Genomic DNA, 20,232 nt, shown 5'->3' with positions numbered 1-20,232 from the left:
TTTGTTTAAAATATTGAAAAGATTGTAGTATACTGAAAGCAAATGGAACGACCAGGATCGTGTGTAATGCTCTATCCCTGTAGGATCCCCAGACTCATTTTAATGTGCCAATGCTCAAAGCAATTAGAATTAATTTCCAAAGTTTTCCATATCTCGTGGATGTGCGATGAGAGAAAGCTGCGGTTCATATTTCACAGTTACGTAATGCATACTGTGCTGTGCAGATGCTTGCTGCAGTGTCAGATGTGCTGATGAGATCTTAAAGAATGTAATTTGTAAGTGATTACATCATTTGTGTGTTTCGTAATGCCGCACTAAAGTTACAAATTATTATTAATAGTCGTTTTATTTATAATACATGATTTTATATTTCTCGGATGAGAACGACGAATTTTTAAAGAGGCTAAAAATCTTTAATAAGGCTTTCTTCTTTTGAAGTATGTAAAATTGGGGATCCTATGTCATAATATGTTTACGGTTTGTACGTAGGCCTATAAAAATATGTTCTTGAAGGAGATTGCTCCAAACAGAATTTACCACCCACAGTTATCGCCCTCTACTCTTCATCAATGGCGGATCTTTACCTCGCTACAAACTGAGACTAAGAATACGATAGAGAGGGAGGGAGAGAAAAGATGAGAAGAAAATTATAGTTTTCAGCCTTTTTTATGGTCAGTTTTGTTTTTGATAGATACGTGAAATACTTAACACACAACATAGCAGAATTTATACTTACAATGTCACTTCGCTCCTATAATAGGAAACTATGAAATAATATAGAATGTTTTTTATTATGAAAGATCCAGCCATGACTCGTTCAATAAATCGACAGTATCTCAACATAGGAAATCAGTGTTAAACCGTTAGAAGTCCTAACTTAGAACATTGTTGAGATTTGTGGTGGGCTAAACAGATTATCTCAACGCCATTACTCAGTTTTCATTCCAGCAACGGACAAATTCAGAAGTGTTTCATCCACGTATTGTTCTTGTCCTTTAGTTTTATTTTCTGTTTTAACCTGTCTTCAAACCATGTAGTAGGTCGGATAAATGATAAATGTGAGTTAAAAAGGTAAAGATATCCCCGTTACATGTCATGAAGGCACTTGGGGGGGGGGCATGGAGGTAGAGCTCCATGCTTTCCATGACCTCGGCACTAGAATAAGGTAGTGTGGTTGGCACCACGCTCTGACCACCTTTTACTCCCGGGAAAGACCCGGTACTCAATTTTATAGGAGGCTGAGTGAACCTCGGGGCCGTTCTGAAAGTTTGGCAACGAGAAAAAAATCCCGTCACCACTCAGAATCGAACCCCGGACCTTCCAGTCCGTAGCCAGAAATGTGAGTTACTGCGTGGTAGAATACATTTTCCGGATGAAATGTGTCCACCCAAAGGTAGTCTGTTAACCAAGACATATTTTTGTAGTTCTCAGTTTGTTGTCCCGGAATCTGGTGCTTTTCGGTGTTGGAAGTTTACGTCCGTATTGCGTTCTAAAACAACGTTTAACAAACACAACAGACTACATCTCGGCTAGTCACAACACGCATGTAACCTTGACCTGCGATGTCGACTTTTATTACTGAGCTCGTCCAAGGGTATCAACTGACGCATGCGTTTGAGCGAGATGTGGATAAAACATTGAGAGATAACCTTTGCGATGGTCCAACAGGATATGCGTCTCATAATTACTTCCGATATAGAATTCTTTAATTTCGATATTCATCCCGACAAGTATGTCTTGTTTTGATTCATAGTAAACAAATATACAGACCGATTATTTAGTCCTGACAGCTCAGCGACGCGAAAGAGGGGAAGTAATAGGAGTAGTGGGGAGAGCTCTGGAGTAGAGATAAGGGCGAGCAGTCGGTAGCTGTACTGGAAACACAACGCTAAATACCGCATGCGTGACATCCGATCGCTCTGAATGCAAGCGACAACTAACCTGAACATCTCTTGGCGTAACTTAATGGATTCGCCTGACCCAGGCGCACATTGTTAGCGACTGTCAGGACTAAATAATCGAACTGTAATTGTAAACATGCCAAGTAAATAGATAAACGAATAAATGAATAAATAAAAATAGACAAATAAATACAAATAAAATAAATAAACAAATGAATAATAAATAAATAAGTAAATAAATAAATAGCCTCAGCAAAATGGAGCATTCATTATTATGATTGTTTGTTGTTACAGCTGGACACATGGTTTGGAACCAAGAAGAAGGAGAAGGGCCGGGGTGGCGGAGGTCAGCTTCCCCGGCCACATTCAGAATCAGACTTCAACGAGGTGGAGGAACAGGAGTTCTTTGTGGAACAGCTCGAAGCCGATGAGAAATTCCTCAACGACAAGTTTGAAGAGATGCTGGTGAGTTACTTAGCACTCACCCAGGTGTGAGCTAACCTACATCTGAATCGAGAATTATTCTCCGTTCGTTGATTTTTTCTTTTTTCTTTTTCCTGTTTTTAATTCTTTTCGTTTGTTCATTTGCTTTTTCTTAAGTTCTTTTGTTCTGTCAGTCAGTTGGGCAGTCAGTCCATTGGGTGGTTCGTCAGTCAGTTGGTTTGTTGGCCCGTCAGTTGTTGGTCTGTAGGTCAGTTGATCAGTCGTTCGGTTGATCGATCACCCAGTCAGTCATGTTTTTTTTCATTCTCGCGTTTGTACTTTCATTCTTTCCCTGTTCCATTAATTTATTCCTTCATTTTTCTCTCTTTCTTATGCACCATATTAGCAAATTATGTTATGAAGTTATTTGCTTATTCAAGGGTAGTCCACGTTATTAAATCAAGGCTAATTATGTTCCATGTTACGATATCAAATGTGGGCCCTCTTGCACATAATTTTATGATGAGTGATCACGTGGCATTTAGCATTTTTGAATGCAGTAATGTAATTTTTACAATACCTACAATGTAAATCGATCATTGTTAACACATTTTTGTTAGAGTAAGTTTAACTTAAAATAAATGCGTTTACTGTTTGCTATGGCAACAGTGCTGTAATATTTACTTACAGTGCCAGGTGAACTGTAAGTAAATATTAATTTAAAAATTAGTATATTACATACCATGAACTGTGACACTTTCCAGGTCGAGAATACATTCGAAAAATCATGAAGATATCATTTTAAACAACCTTTTTATTTATTGAAATGTAGAAAGTACAATTCGTCATGTTAACGATAAAAATTGATGGTACATATTCTTTTCGAATAAGATTACAACTTATTTCATACCTACCTACTGATGTTGTTTGCTCAGTATATTCCAATTGTTGCACGGTTTGATACCTTCTTCGGAAATGTTTGGTACTCGAGTTAATTTATAAAAACTCATTGTAGAAATTTCTTGTATTGCTTTATTATTCATTACTCACGTTTGTAGAGGAATAACTTTCTAGTATGGCTCATGGATTTGTAAATCCTTTTCCTTCTCTCCTGTTTTTGAAGCATGTAATAACTCCTTAGTTAGTTGTGTGTCATTTGTTCATAAGTTTATCAAATTCTCTGTCACTTCTTTCCAATGTGGTATGCTGAATTACCTTATCTTGCCTTAACATATGTTTTAACATTTTGAATTCATTTTTTAATGTGTCGTAAGACACCTACTTTCACCTGCACTTAACCTATAATGGATACATTTTACTTTATGGCAGTGATTAGCTTGTATTTAAAGAAGTAGGTATGTTTCTGGTATCTATTTCTTTTTACTTGAAAGTCTTTGGAATTGTGTGCAGGAAATGATTGTTTATTGTTTCGTATAAGTATTGTTAAATTCTACCATTTTTATATATAGACCTACCTAAAATCCTCTTTCCGTACATGCATTAAAAATAAACAATTTTATTAGGAACGAGTAAATGGAAGGAAATTTAATGTATTTCTGTTTCTACTTATACCATTGAAGTATATGTTACAAATTAGTTAAATAATCTCCTTTTTCCTGCTGGTTTATATAGGAAAGTTTGAAGTGAATATCTTGAGGGTGACATCCGTAGTATTTTACGTTTCCATTTTTTTTTTTCGCGTGTACCTTCCTTCATTAAAATGTGATTATCTCCTAACTGTACATATGTCTGTATTTCTTATTGGATCCCTCCTTTTGTCCAAAGGAATTTTAGAAATCTCATTTGGGCTGCTATTATTTATAATCGAGTTTTGTGTATAGATCTCCTTACCCAGGTTTCATTTTATAAAAATATTATATTAATTTACTGGTATATGAGTTTGACTTTGAGCCATTGTGTGTCTGAAGATATTTATTCAACTCCTTTGCTCTCAAGGCAACTTCTTCGCACTTGATAATACTCTCAGCACATTGAAGTGAAAATCCAATGATTCCCTGATTCCCATTGTTGATTTCGAATATTTTACAATAGACTCTAGAAACTGTTGGATTAAAAGATTAAACATAGTTCTTAGGATGTTAAGTTATTAAATGAGGCCCTGACGTGGGAAAGGTATAAATCTGAAAAAAATCGATTTTTCGTTTTGTCATGGAAACAATAGTAAGTGTTCGTACTAATGGCAGGTCAGTAGATGTATTCGATTCGTTTCAATGCTCGACATGAGATGGCAGGTGTGTAAAGTCCATGGAGTATGACTTAGGGAAGATAGTAAGTCACCATTCACCTACGCGTCTGACCTGTTCCACTGTGTGGCAATAAACAGCGTGCTTTAATGCTATTGCCTGTTTGAAAGAGTAATTCAGGTGTTCTAAATGCCTCTGAAATCTATTCCATTCAGAATGCTAAATCTTCATTTTTGTTTAATCATGATCTCAACAATACGTAGGTTCTACATTTATTTCGTTATTTTCTTTGTGCAGGCTACTTGTAAATGTAAATAAGGTGTAATCACGATGATGCCTGGTGATTTTTGTGACTTTGCCAAGAAATTTGACAGATTTCTTAATACTTTGGCTATCAAAATTAGCACTCTCTCTTGGGTAAGGATTTCAAGAGGTGACTTCTCATTAATAAAGACAAGACAGTCATTCAGGGAGGACGAACCATGGAAAGAGTTCAGCATCTTCAAAGGCAATTTTTCCAGGCCATCACAAATATGCACTCATTACAACCTCTTACAGAGAGGCCAGTCTTAAGTGAGCCCAAAAAGAAGGATCTATTAGCCATGCTGAATTTTCTGGATAAGTGCCGTGAGTTTTATCGGAAAATTTGTGCTTGAAAAATAAAAAGTGGCATAAATTGTTTTTGTTAAACTCATAAACTCATTTTATTTTGGTTTTTAATTACTTTCGTACAAGCAGAATAAAGTTTTAGATAAAATCTGCATGCTGTTATTCTTTCAACAAAATATCATATATTTTGTGATGATCCCTAAACAATAATATATATATTTTTTGTAATAAAATATACTTTCTGGTGATCTCATAACTATTTTTCGCCTCGTCTATACAATTTAATTTTTATGACTTACAGCCTTTCCCACATCAGCGCCTCAAATGTCCATTTTGATATAAGTTGCAATAATTTTCTTGTAACTTTTATAGAATGACATGAATCTGTCAGAAGAGAAAAAAGAGCCTTTAAGACTGCAGCATGCGATGAACAAGAAGTTAATGCTTATCAACCATTACAAAGGTTCATCAGCACAGGTAAGAAATAAATACCTAAAAATTGCTGTCGAGTGTTAAATTAGTTGGCTTAAAAGAGCAAATTTGTATAGCATTGAAATCTTTTCTGTCTTTTAATTTTCTGGATGGGTGAGAGGGATAAGAATGGTGTTGCCAAACTATGTGATAGCAGCATTTGGGGGAACATCAATGCTACATACTATTGCAACACATGGTTGTCGGGTGTTGGCAGTAGGTCTTTGGAAATTGGATGGAATGATATCTATTCTTTTTGAAGGACTGGTATACAGAAGAAAAGAAGAAATCTTTACATCTCACTAGGCAACACTGGATGGATATCATGACAACTACATGATTGTCTTAACATCTTGCTTTTCCCTTCTCTTGTTCGTTTACTAAATATCATTGTTAAATTGCTTTTAATTCTACTTTGTACTAATCATGTATTGTAATATTGTAACTGGGGTGGTGCAATAATTTGAGTTATTTTTGTACTGTGAAATCTATTCCACCCATAGCCCTGTACATTGTATGATGAATATTAGTACTAATTAACAGCAGTTACTATTAATAATTCTCCTAACAATATATCTTTGTGTTTAACTGTGAGAGACATATCTAATATAAGTATTAGAGAGAGATGGATCAACATCACAGTTTCTCAATACCTTTGTTAAAGAACCCTATTTATTAATAAACAGGCTTTCAAACAAAATTATCGATCATTTTTTTTTTTTGCCAAAGTTTCCTGCTTTGTGTGGACACATATCTCTTAAGGTCTATGATAATGCGTCACTCTGTGATGCTCGGTCCAGGAAAGTATAATTGAGATAACTAACATTCGTGTGAAGGTTCTGAACATTTCTATAAGATTGTTAAAAGTTGCGTAGAGTGTGAAACTGAATTAACAGTGTTAGGTGTCCAGGGATGTACAAGTAGTCAACAAGCAGACATTTAAAAAGAATATCCATCCCAAATGTAATATAAATGTAATACCCTAATTAACAAATACCCAAAATATATTATTGCTCATATAATAGATGAAAGAATGTTACAGGATTAAGTCCATTTATTTGCGTCGTGTGTTATTCTTTTAGTGATCGTTTCTGCAGCCAGCAATTCATAATGGTGATTAATAAATATAATTGCAGTGGATTCTATGCAGCTAAGCTATAACTGTTTCTGCAGAGAGTTTACTTCCTGAATACAATTATCAAATATGATGCAGGAAATGATGATACCGGTACTCTTTGTACGAAAATTATGGTTTGTTGATAATTTTGTGTAGGTGTACCCAATAATGGTGTGCAAAATATTTGTTTCCCTGGTACTTTTATGTGTCTAAACTGTATAACCTCACTACCTGCCCTGTCATTAGGCCTACACGTGAGAGCTCGAATTTTACAAATTGCATGGGATATTAATAATCATCCACACAAATAATAAGCCTAAATGATATGAATTTACTAATTTCAGTAATTAACTGAAACACTCTGTATATGATTTTACCCATATGACTGAAAGAAATACTGATTGAGTTACTTAATGTTACTAGATTGTTGTGCATTTTATAGAGTACTGACACACGTTAAGGAAAACTTTTAACGAAGATAAATTATTATAGTTTCGCAAACTATAAAAATTTATTTATAATCTGTAATACAGTAAGTAGCCTGTATAATCTATTGTTATAGTGCATAAAACATTGCATTACTTGTAATATTTGACATTTTTAAGTTATGTCAGTAGTGCTGTGCAGTAAAAAGAAAGATGTTACAGGAGAATAATAATGAGCAAATATCCTGACATTAAAAGAAATGAACAAGTAAAATAAAAATTTAACATTGTTTCTGAAATATTGTATTTACTACCATAAATATTAAAGGAAAATGTTAATTTAGCACACACTTAAAATGACTTCATTGAGTCATATACATTAATGAGTTCCCATTACTTATTTATGTTCAGGTGTCTGGGAACAATTTAGTGATTTTGCAATAACATTAATATGGCATGCATTATTGTGACTCCAATGCCCTTTTATGACATAGCTGTTTACCGTCATTGTATTTCTTATGTGAAGGCCTGATGTTGCATTCATGTCATGGAAATTCTAGTGTATGCCCTTATAATGTTACGTCCGAAAGAAGCTGAAGCAGTGGCGGCTTGTGAAGTGTAGTTGTAGTGGGAGCTCAGTTATACAAATCAAAATGACTAATGAAGATGTGAAATTTTACAATGACAAATCATGCAGAATGAAAACATTTGCTTACTTACTTGATTTGAAATAAGCGAGGAAAAATGAAACCATTTTAAATAATTTCCACAAGGAGGTTGAAACCTCATAGAATTATTGGACCATTTTTTAATAAACTGACAACAGTAGGACATACATTAGCCATTTTAGAACTGTTGTGTAATGATTAAACATATGTGGAATGTTTCGTGGTATATTTTCAGCAGAATAATGCCACAGCTCATACTGCTAATATATCCGTGACGAAATTGCGCCAAGTGCTCACAGAGGCAAATAGCGACAGTAGTTTAGGAGTCTTACCACTGGTTGGTCGAAATACATTACATCAACGTTCACTGAGGCTGTCTGTAGTATTGTCATCACTCTGCTGATAGCAGAAAATGTTCATTCTCATTTTATGTCAGAAACCTAATCTGTTGTTGAAGCATAGACTGTGTATGAAGTAAACATTTTTTTATGTTATCCATAATTTTACGTTATGAATTTTAATGGATTCATTGAAATATTCAGAGAAAGTTTATCATTTATAAATGTTAAGACGAAGTTGTAAAATTAATTAGATGAAGTAAAATACTAGTGGCTTTAGGCTGAAGAAAACCAGGGATTATGGAAAAATTTCTTAAAACATTATTTTAAATACTATTCAAAATGGGTAGTTATTACAAATATATGCATTTTTTATTTATAATTTAAAGATTAAATTTAGATGATAATGTTTATTGCGTACAGTTACAAGAAATTCAGAGATCCATTAAGTCATTACTAATCAACAATAGTTTTAAAGCAAACCAAAGAGTTCCTCGAAGATTAACATATTATTTAAATGCAGATTATTATTGTAGTTATAAAAAATACTAAGGAAACTGAACATTCTTGAATATATTTACTTGAAGTCTATGGCGGGATTTTCGTGGGAATTAGGATCCTCAGTGTTTCGAAAATACTGAATAGGGTCGTAAAATTGAATGCGTTGCATTTACTTACAGACTTTTATTATGCGAACTTACTAAGCACATTTACTATCCTAAGCCATGCATTTCCTATTCACAGAAAATAAGTAAAGAAATGGTTCACGAATTATATTGTCTCCAAACGCATTTAACTGAGAGGAAATGCAGAGCAAATTTGATCTGATATAATATGCTGACTGCAGACTTTGTGGTGTTCACTTCACTATCAAGCTCAGAAATTGACATTGTATAATTTATATGTTATGTTTACAATGCTATTTACTTATATTTTTCAATAAAATACAAAAGACATGTACGAATATGTCGAATAATGTTCTTTAATATACATTATATGAGTTAAGCCGTAATTCTTATATGAGTTAAGCCGTAATCCTTGCATGTGTGAGTTCTACTAGACTTTTTTTTTTACCTCATTCAAGTGTTAAATGTTGCAATAGCATGTTAATATAACTTGGTATTAGACTAACATAAACAAATTATATTTTTTCTTTCCTGAATTTGTGTCTTCTTCCTTTGTTACTTCTTTGCCTAATATATTTACTTTAGTGATGATAGATTTGGTGTATAGACAAGAATCATAATACTGAAAAAAAAAAAAAAAAGATGAATTGCTTCGTGATAATTGATTGATAATTTTAATAGGACTATACGAATAGGATTCCTATGATTAAAAGATTTTTTGGTTGGAACATTATATATTTCTTTTGTTTTTATGTACTTTTCATACGTAGGTAACTGTAAAATGAAGAAGTATATTTTATTGATAGAACATTTTAAAGGGTTGATGTATGCAAATGATAAGTATAAATGAAGTTGAAATAATTTATATATTTATTTCGGAGAATTAAGTCAAGTAATTTTTACTTGTAATTGTTCAGAGTATAGAACGTTATGCTGAAAAAATCTCTTGTGTGTGCTTGACAGAAATACAGGTTTTCAGCATTATTTGTAGCAATGAAGTAGTATTAGACCATCTGCCTAGCTGCGAGTCTGGCCTGTCAATTGGTTAGTATTGATTGATTGGTCCGTTAAACATTGAACTGCTCCAGACATTGGACAAATTGCATTCATATTTCGTGTTTACCAGATAAATTATCCAGAAACTAAACAAATGAAATTTAATACATTTTACATATTACTAACACCACTTTACTTGAAACTGTTTTTGGTAAAATTTGCTCAGAATTAGTTGAAATTATTTCATGTGTATTGTATATTTTTTCTACATGTGATTGTTTATCAATATTGTAAAAGTAATACATTCCTGAAAATATGTATGTTGGGACAATACTTATCACTTCTAAAATATGTTTGAGATAGAAGGAGAATGGGTGAAATGATAAATCAGAGATTAAAGGGATTAATACAATTCATGAGGATTAAAGCAACTAAAAGTTCTGTTTACAATAATGTACGAAGAAGCGTGTGTATTAATTGTAAAATATTTTCACACAAGAGAGATTTTGATGGGGATTCACATTTCAGTATTCTTATATTATTTGCTGAATTATTACTGTGTAGAATACTTGAATTTACATTGCCCTTCATGTTTTTTATGGGTTTAGAATAGGAAGTATAATTCGTTCATGAAACTAAAAACTAATTCTGTTCAGTTATTATTTCAGTATAGTGCAACTTGATATAAGGCAGGTTTCTCTTGACTTCTTGAATTATGTTCGGTTCATGAATGTGTGTTTTCAGGATAATTGCAGTAAATTCTCGAAGCCTGCCGACTATATCCAGTACCTGAGCACGCCGGACTTGAGTGTCAATAAACTCTATGGCTGTATCGAATCATTAAGAATAGCTCTAACCAACAATCCTCTGAGTTGGGTTCAAGAATTTGGAACGAAAGGCTTGAAGCAAGTTCTCTCTATATTAAACGAATGCTACAGGAAGTAAGTATTGATTCATTACACACAATAAAAGTAACATTGATATAATGATAGAAAAGAAAAATTTACACATGTAATTTCTAAACACAAATATTTGAAGTATGACAAGATATTTACTGTGATTCTAGTGGCTACTGCTGCTGCTGCTGTAGCAATAAGCACTCTGTCATTTAATTGTAATCTGTTCTTACAGTTAACTGTATGCACTTGTTATTTTTAATAGATACTCAAAATAATGGCCTTCTGCCTAAATGAATGCCTTGCATCTTCAGAATTTGGAGTTGTACACGTGAAATGTTAAGATTATCTCCTCTAATATTTCCTTTAATTCCATCAAGGAAATGAAAATTATTTCGGAAAACATATTATTTGTCTTTCTTGTGTTAAATTTTATATTACCTTGTTAACATGAACAACCAGTTCTGATGATGGCCAATAGCAGGCTGAAACATGTTAACAAGGTAATATAAAATTTAATACAAGAAAGACAAATAATATGTTTTCCGAAACGATACAGTGTTAAAAGTTGTGTAATCAAGATGTAGTATCAGACACATTTGTTTTTAAACTTCCTTTAAAGGTAAAAGTCACACGGATTCAAATTGGGAGACAATCTAGAAGTCTAGATCATGGAACCATGACTGAGTATCTTTCACTAAAGATATAATTAAATTTTGTCGTTGAATAGTTGACGTTATGTGCAAAGATGATCTTAATTACATCACATTGAGAAATATAAACCCTTCATTGAAAATCTTAATTAGAACTCTGGTCAAATAATGATGAAGGAATTAATTAAACGCAATGTTTTGTGCACATTATTCTTTTATTTTTAATTATAAACTATTAAATATAAAATTAATAAGTTTTTTCTATTTTCATGCCTAACATTGGTAATTTTCGGGAATATTTTTTCTCCAGTGGCCATTATTGGTAAGTCATGACAATTGAGGGGTTGGCTGGAAGAAGGTCATAATTCAAAAAACATAGTTTTGAGATAATCAACAAAAACTATCTGTACCCTGTATCTCTTGCTGGAATATGACACTATTCATATATATTGTAGGGTAATACGTTCTCTTGTGATTACAATGAGTTCCATGGTTAATGTTCAAATATTGTACGAGAATGAAGCATTCAGTTTTTTTAATTACGCCCTTCTTCCATAGAAGAGGGTTTAAAATATTGCAGTACTGTTAATTTTTCTATATTTCTATAGGAGAGGCTAGATATAGGTCTATACTACAATAATGAAGATAGTTACAATGTTTGTTCTACAAAAAAAATATATATATATGATGTTCGTTTATTAAATTGTTATCACAACATTAAAAATAATTAATCCCACTTATTTCACGTTATCATTTTAACTGAAAGTACCTAGAATATAGATTACAAACACTATATCACTTTAAATGATCTAATAACCTAACATAAACAACATCTAGAATCATGTGAGGCCTATTGGAGTGTTTGTCTCTCATATCTGTCATTACAGTATCACCCAGTTTGACTATATTTTGTACAGTTATCACTCGTTTCTTAGATATTTTAAACAATGACAGAGTAAAGGACTTGCATAACAATTCTTCTCAGTCATGATACTGTATAAGTACCCAAGAACCTTCTCGGTGCTGTGGTTTTACAGTTGTTTGACATTGCTTAATGGCCCTCCTCTCCAAATATCCCAGAAGGAATGTATTATGTTGGTTTTTGATTCCAGTTTTCCAAAATCCTCAATGGAAAATGGCTTGTTCCTCTGTAGACAGCTCATATTTCTTCTGGCAGCAACTGGCTGAAATGTTTTGCTGCTTACCTGTCAGAAATATGGTCGTTCCTAAATGACTGACTGATAGCCTGAATCTAACATTTTGCAGCATTGCTTACGCCTATAGTATTAGTACCTTATATTCATTCTCCATTGACAAAAATAAATAGTAATACTGTATTTCTTGCACCATTTTTCCTGACCTATTTGTGTAAGTTTTTTCATAATTTCGTTATTGCTTGCTAGGTTATTCTTTCATAGTTTGTTAAACCGTTTCCGTTTTTTACCTTCCTGTATGTAATTCATTTTCACTGGTACTTTCAACATCAGGAAGGTTATATGAGTATTCGCTTCCATTAGGCGAAAGATAGAATAGTCAGAAAATTCGTCAGACAATGCGAACACCCTTGCAGTTACCTTTGCCGGTCCTCGAACCACAGTAGTGAGATGGATGACGGACGCAATTCAATAATACCTCTCTATTGGAATTTGGAAACTGCAATTTTAATAAGTCCCAGATATTTCATTCCATAAATTAAGCTGGGAAGTCAGGAAGCACCTCTTGCTTTTTAAATGCTGTTTTCCACTTTTCACTTGTGCTATTTATTATATCTTTGCGTATACTGTATTAGGAAATAAATTGTAAACTATATAGTTGTAATGAAAAGAATCGGAGTTTGATTGTGTATATTCAGTAATTGAATTTGTTAACTACAGTAATATTTTTAAGTAGTTTAATTTTTCACAGCTGAGTGTTACTTTACAGTGATAATCGGTACGATCGCATCCAGTCAGAGTGCATTAGATGTCTAAAGGCGATTATGAACAACACAGATGGGATCAAGTTGATGTTTGACCATAAGGAGGCACTGACGATACTGGCGCGCTCCTTGGACCCATCAAAACCCAATGTGATGCAGCAAGCAGTGCAGGTGCTGGCAGCTGTCTGCCTCATACCCCCATCTGGTCATGAGAGGGTTTTGGAAGCCATTACCATGACGGGGGAAATCAAGGGACGAGAGAGGTTCCAGCCCGTTGTGCAGGGCCTCATGGTCAAGAGCCATCCGTCCCTAACAGTGAGTCTCTTACTTATTGTCACTAGTTTTATTTATGTAGTGTCATCAGCGGTTGAGTGTATTCCTTCCATATTAATAGTAATATTATTTCCACCGATGTAGCAGATATCTGGTTCATAACGTTCTTGCATATACCTACAGATTTTGAATTCTAGTACTTATTTACAAACAAAAGTGAGTAAAGATATTCAGTCTTACTTAAAGTAAATAATAATACAAATTGTATTCCTTATTAAAAATTTTCTTAGTAGGCTTATCTGCGCAATTATAGGTTTTCACTGTAAATTTGATCAGAAGTGGACTTCTGGGTATTCCACCAAATGGAATACGCAAAAGTTGATTTTTGATTTTCCTAGTATGTTCTCAGTTTCTAGTCTTTGAAGTAATTTGGAAGTGAATTGAATACATTAGGTCTATATTCCCAATTGTGCCAATAATTAGTACTGTAGTATAATTTTTATTTTCATCTCTCACATAATACAGTATTTCATTAGATCAGTCATATTGAATGACAACTCCGCCTGTTTATATCTTCAGGACTATTTTTCGACAAATTTTCTCTTATGAAATGCCAGAAAAGTGCCAGGAAGGGCGCATTCAGGAGAAAAATAGTAAAAAAAAAAATAGCTATTATTATTATTATTATTATGATGATGATGATTATTATTATTATTATTATTATTATTATTATTATTATTATTATTATTATTATTATTATTCCAATGAATGAATCGTAATAGACTTCCAAAAGCCATGCTTCAATACTATTCCCATGGGAAGAGATCTTTGGGCCATCAAAAAAAAAGAGTGGACCAAGAATGACTTATTGAGACAGTAACAGGCCTTGGACCATATACTTGTTTGGATGATGATGATGATGATGATGATGATGATGATGATGATGATCGTCATCGTCATCATCATCATCATCATCATCATCATCATCATCTTTGGGCCATCCAAAAAAAAAGAGTGGACCAAGAATGACTTACTGAGACAATAACAGGCCTTGGACCATATACTTGTTTGGATGATGGTGATTATGATGATCATCATCATCATCATCCAAAAAAAAAGAGTGGACCAAGAATGACTTGCTGAGACAATAACAGGCCTTGGACCATATACTTGTTTGGATGATGATGATGATGATGATGATGATGATGATGATGATGATGATGATTAGTAGTCGAGGAAAGGAACCTGAACAGAACTTATTATTTATAGCTTGGTTTTTGTTGTTTCTAGGTGGGTTGCTTGCAGCTCATCAATGCCATTGTTGCCACTCCTGATGACATGGAGTTTCGTCTCCATCTCAGGAACGAGATTTTGAGGGCGGGTCTCATTGACGTATTTGAGGTAAGTCAAGGATTTCTTAAATTTTCTTGAGCCCTTCACAAATTTTTTCTGATTTTGTTTCAAACTTGAAATATGTTTTGTCTTTTCCTGTAACCTACATTTGAAGTGTGCAAATACAGTGACTGTTAGTAAACCCATCACAAGCCCATTTCAAGAACAAGACTTGCATAATAATATACGTATGCTGCTGTTTGCAGGCTCTGGAGAATGATGCGAGTGGGGACTTGACAGTCCAGGTAAAGATATTCAACGACCATAAAGAAGAGGACTACTACGAGTTTGTACAAAGGTTTGACAATGTGCGTCTAGAGCTGGATGATATCAACGACTGTTTTGAAGTAATCAAGAACCTCGTGATGGATTCTAGTGCAGAGCCCTTTCTTCTGTCTATCCTGCAGCATCTGCTGTTCATACGAGATGATGCTCTGATAAGGTAAGCTCTGATAAGCTGAAGTAAAACTATTTCAATAAAGCTCAAGTTTGTACGCATATGGAATAATATCTATATTTACTAAAATAGGCACGCCCATTGTGCAACTCAAACCAAAAAAATGGATTCGAAACACCTCAAAATCTGTGTTTCAGTGGCTGACCATGATAATATCTTTGAAAAATATTGGAGTTCAATATTTCAAATGACTTTATTGTCAAACGCCTGGCATTAGAAAACAACAACAACAAATTTAATGAGTTATAATTTCCCTCTGGAAGCTAGTATAAGCTTGAAATTGAGTTTAATGATCTCAGTGGCTCTGGGAGAATCTATATTGGTTCTTACACCATCCATTGTTTAATATTATTATGACTATTGTTGGCTATTAGTAATTACTTTAGGTTTTGCAGTCATAATACGAACATGCAGTTCTCAATTCAGCAGCGTGTTTTTATTGTGAAAACATACTGGAAGACAAATTCCTTGATTCAAACACAATGGGTATTTCGAAGAGAATTCGGTGTGCACCAGGCCAACAGTTTTATTGATGGCAAGAAAGCTGGAGACAACTGGCTTGCTCCTCAGTGAGAATGGAAAATACAAGATCTGCAGTGAGTCAAGATTGTGTTGATGATGTTCGAGGACATTTAGTAAACCCACCAAAGAAATCATTATTGAGCCAGGAGACAGGTTATTCATATAGTACATGTCGGAGAGCTGCAAAGAAATTGGGCTTACGAGCCAGCTTCTTCACTGATCGCCTAATCTCAAAAAATTTGTGGCCCTCCAAACCACCTGACCTAATCTCTCCTGACTTTTTTTATGGGGCTAACGTAAGGACAGAGTATACAAGAATAGACCGTGGTCACTTGCAGAACTCCGTGAGGCCATTAGGAATTAAATCAGCAACAGACAAGGATACACTTCAAAGAATGTCACATAATATGGTGTGATGAATACAGTTGTGTATAGATGCAAGTGGAAGACATTTTCAACATTTACCCTGAGGAATCTCCCACAGTTACTCTGTAATTCAGAACAAATTGCACACGTTTGCTATTATTGGTTAAGAAGTTATAAGTCATTAAAATTGTAAAGGTTTATTTGGATCACTCTGTATAATACATAATAGGGTCAGTAATTTCGTGAATCAGGAGCTTTGTGGCAAAGCTGTTCGTTGTATTCCAGATTACATTTTATCTACAAGTAGATCAAAGTGAAGTGTGATACAATAGTAGCAGCTAGGATCATAATGTCATCACTTGAACAGTGTAAAAATATAAATAGTTTCAGCATTTTTTTAATGGTTTTGGTCAGTTATACCGATGCTGATAGAAATAAATCATAACTGTAGAGATAACTATAAAGGTGATTGTTCACAACTTGCCACAAATATTCCTTTGGTGTTCCACGAAATGATTGACTGTACTATGCAATGAGAACCTGTAACGCAAACATTTTTCGGTTAACTACATTGTTTTAGGACTTTATGTATGTAGATTTTTGCTTAAGGATAGATGTTGTGTAGAGTATTACTATTGACATCAAAACTTATAATATGTCTATATTATTATGATGTACCGAAGTACATATTATATTTCTGTGCAGAAATTCTGCGTCATCATATAATGAAGGATGAGTGGAACGAGAAAAAGCACTCATAACTAGTGCATCTCTGCACATGTATGGACATTGTGCCACTGCCATACATCTATGACGCACTGCATGAGGGTAGACCGCTAGAGGAAACCCAATGGGCGGAACTAAAAACTGAGAGGATTCAATCCGACATCGGGATGGGAATCCGGTGTGGCTTAGTGGATAGAGTGTCAGCACGTAGAGATGAAAACCCGGGTTCAAATCCCTGTGCTGGAGAGAATTTTTCTTTGTTCCACTCATCCTTCATCTTATAATATGTCGTTTTTAGTGGTCAAGTAGTTAGGTACTAAGTTTACTATTAGATACAAGTTTGCTATCTTTTGACATGGACGAGAAGTGGAAAGAAAATTATGACACGAAACTTCCCTTCCAAAAAAAGCCATTTCATTGATTCTTAGTTGGATGTAAACCAACAAATCTCGAATGTAATGTTGCCACCTGATCACAGTCGAGGATTTGCTTGTGTAATACATGTTTAAAACAAATTAATTCCGATTATAATTTTACAGTAATACTTTGGCTACAAATTCATATAACATGAATTTTAAACATTAATTATTGTTAATCAATCTTATAACTGTACTTTCTCACATTGTTTCAGAAAAATACAAGTTAGTGTATTGTTTGTTTCAGGCCAGCATACTATAAGCTAATAGAGGAATGTGTGTCTCAGATAGTTCTACACAGAAGTGGTTGTGATCCTGACTTCAGGGCGAAACGGAGATTTAACATAGATGTTCAACCACTCATAGATAGTCTAGTTGGTAAGTTTGTGGCTTCTGATAGTTGGAAATGCCGTTAGTTATTAGTGTAGCATGTCATAATCTTGAAAATGTAACTTGTAATTTTTTTTCGTCATGCATATTCCTATACCCAAAATCAGTTCCAATTTCATAAGTTCCTTATATACAGTAACGCGACATGTTCTTAAAATCACTAGATAATAGAATGGTACTGGTACAGTATTTATCGAAGGTGTTGAATTTGAGAGTAATATCTAGATCAGCCAGGATGCACCCCTCACTATTGTCTCTATACATACTGGAGTAAACAAATTCATTATTGCGGCCATTTTCAGAGAAAAGTCGAGTAGAAGACGATCGTAAGTTAGACGAACTTAGTCAGAGATTGGAAGAAGCCATTGCAATTCGACAGGAGACTGAAGCCAAGCTGGCCCATGCTGAGAAGAAGATCATCGAGCTGGAGCAGTTCATGGGTGGGGGCAAGGTGAGTGAGCAAGATAAATGGAAGAAGTGGTGATAAAATGGGTTTTATCCGAGTAATTCACTCTGCCTTCAAGGTCTCATTATGCCAACGTTCCATTTTAGACATTACCAATGGTGCTTTTGTTATTAACTTCTTAGTGCTGAACAACTCTGGCATTTGCAAAGCATTGTTTAGTAATAAATGAATAATTTAGTCAGTAAGTGAACATGTAAATTATTTAGTAAAAAGAAAAGCCAGATTAAGTACATTAATGAATTGAATAATAAGCAATGAAAAACAAATTATTTAGAAAAAGAATAAACATGAGTGATTGTCAGAAAGTAATGATTCAAATTTTGTTTACTTTAATTCTTCATGTATGCAAAATACATCACTTCAATTCTGCAGTGCCTGGGAAAAGTGACATAAAGTTTCCTCTAACCTTTTTTGATAATTTATTGACAACTTACACTGGTTTATGTCGATTTGATTTTTTCTGTATGAATTATTGTAATGGGAGAAATACTTATGTTTCTTTTTCCAAGCGAGCAGATGTTCCATAAGTTGTCAATAAATTATTAGAACAGGTTTGTGGAAACTGACTTATGTCACTTTTCCCAGGCACTGCAGAATTATCAGTGGAACTCCTCATACTTCGCGCACATTTTCTTGCAGTCAATACTTTTTTCGCTTGATCGATAGCACACTATAGAAGGGACCTTGACATAAGGTTAAAGCAATGAGTTCTCGTTGAATTCCTGACTGGAGAAGATGAAGTTTTGAATCACTTTCATCAGTACTTGAAATAATTTTTACGGAGATGCTGCTGTGAATGTCGATACTGTTTCATTCCGTATGAGCCATTGTGACTGAAAAAGGACAAGCTCATTTACACAATGCACATCTGTCTGGGCAGCTTTTCTCTTCCTTGTTACTGTAGTACATCTTTTGACTAGATGACATCAATTGTGGGAATTGCCAGATGACAACCATTTTAGTTTTCTGCCCAAGGGTAGATTTTTCACTCTAAACCCAGCATTCTCCAGTCTTTCCTATTTTTCATCTTGCTCTAGTCTCCTCATACAATCCATATATCTTAATGCTATCTATCATCTAATATCTTCTTTTGCTCCGAACTTTTCTCTCGTTGTCCATTCCTTCCAGTGCATCCTTCAGTATCCTTCAGTAGTCAATTTCTTCTTAGTGATCCAGCCATTTTCTTTTTCTCTTCCTGATCTGTTTCATCACTGTTCTTTCTAGCACAGTTTCATTTCTTAGTCTATTCGTCCATTTCACACACGCCATTCTTCTCTGTGTCCACATATTTTTTATTAACAAATACATTGTAATGACTGTTATTGAAAGTTATTGTTCAAAGTTCTGTGCATGGTGGGTGCTCTGAATGTTAGAAGACCACAAAAATACGAGGAAAGCACCACTACAAGATTGGAGAGAAGTGTATCTGTCGAACATTATTACTGAAGATAGGATTAAAGTCCCATTATTTCGAATCAGAGTCAAACTGAAAATCAATGGATTGGTACCGTACATAATCAAGGAAGAAAATCTTATGGCTTCCATTTTTTAGGACGAAAAGGGCGTGATTCTTGAAGAAAGAGACTGAAGTCAATTCTGAATATTACGTCTTATTTATTTCAGAATATAAGAAATAAAATTAAATAAGTATGATTCTTCAGCACAATAATTTTAGATTACATTTTGATGGAAATGCACGTGTCTATTAGCTCTGTTATGGTAGTCTTATTGCAGTTTGTCAATGTACTTTCTTTTATACTAAGAACTGCTGAACAGATTAGGTTAATATTTATTTCTTATAAACCACTTTTTCTGGGAAACATGCAAATTAAGTGGAAAAGACAATAGAAGACTTTCATTTGAAACTTTTGGCCATAACAGGCATAGAATGACAATTTATTCAAGTTCAGCTGCAACGTAAATATGCGCATGTATTATTTAGAATGCATGGATTTCTAGTTTAAATGTCATATATTTGA

At 34.0% G+C, this 20,232-nt stretch overlaps 1 protein-coding gene across 8 annotated transcripts in view; it reads left to right on the top strand.

The window, feature by feature from the left end:
- dia (diaphanous related formin 1) overlaps positions 1–20,232 on the top strand; it is a 126,737-nt gene that overhangs the window by 71,437 nt on the left and 35,068 nt on the right. For all 8 annotated transcript variants that reach the window (XM_069835358.1, XM_069835355.1, XM_069835356.1 and 5 more), the window contains 8 exons: positions 2,196–2,366; positions 5,510–5,614; positions 10,523–10,719; positions 13,251–13,560; positions 14,809–14,919; positions 15,117–15,352; positions 17,645–17,775; positions 18,090–18,238. In XM_069835358.1, the coding sequence (XP_069691459.1) occupies positions 2,196–2,366; positions 5,510–5,614; positions 10,523–10,719; positions 13,251–13,560; positions 14,809–14,919; positions 15,117–15,352; positions 17,645–17,775; positions 18,090–18,238 (1,410 nt within the window). The remainder of the gene's footprint in view (positions 1–2,195; positions 2,367–5,509; positions 5,615–10,522; positions 10,720–13,250; positions 13,561–14,808; positions 14,920–15,116; positions 15,353–17,644; positions 17,776–18,089; positions 18,239–20,232) is intronic.

This window comes from Periplaneta americana, chromosome 9 (assembly GCF_040183065.1).
Source record: "Periplaneta americana isolate PAMFEO1 chromosome 9, P.americana_PAMFEO1_priV1, whole genome shotgun sequence".
NCBI classification, from domain to species: Eukaryota; Metazoa; Arthropoda; class Insecta; order Blattodea; family Blattidae; genus Periplaneta; species Periplaneta americana.
The sequence above is the reverse complement of the archived record's forward strand: the minus strand, read 5'-3'. Positions and strand labels throughout refer to the sequence as shown.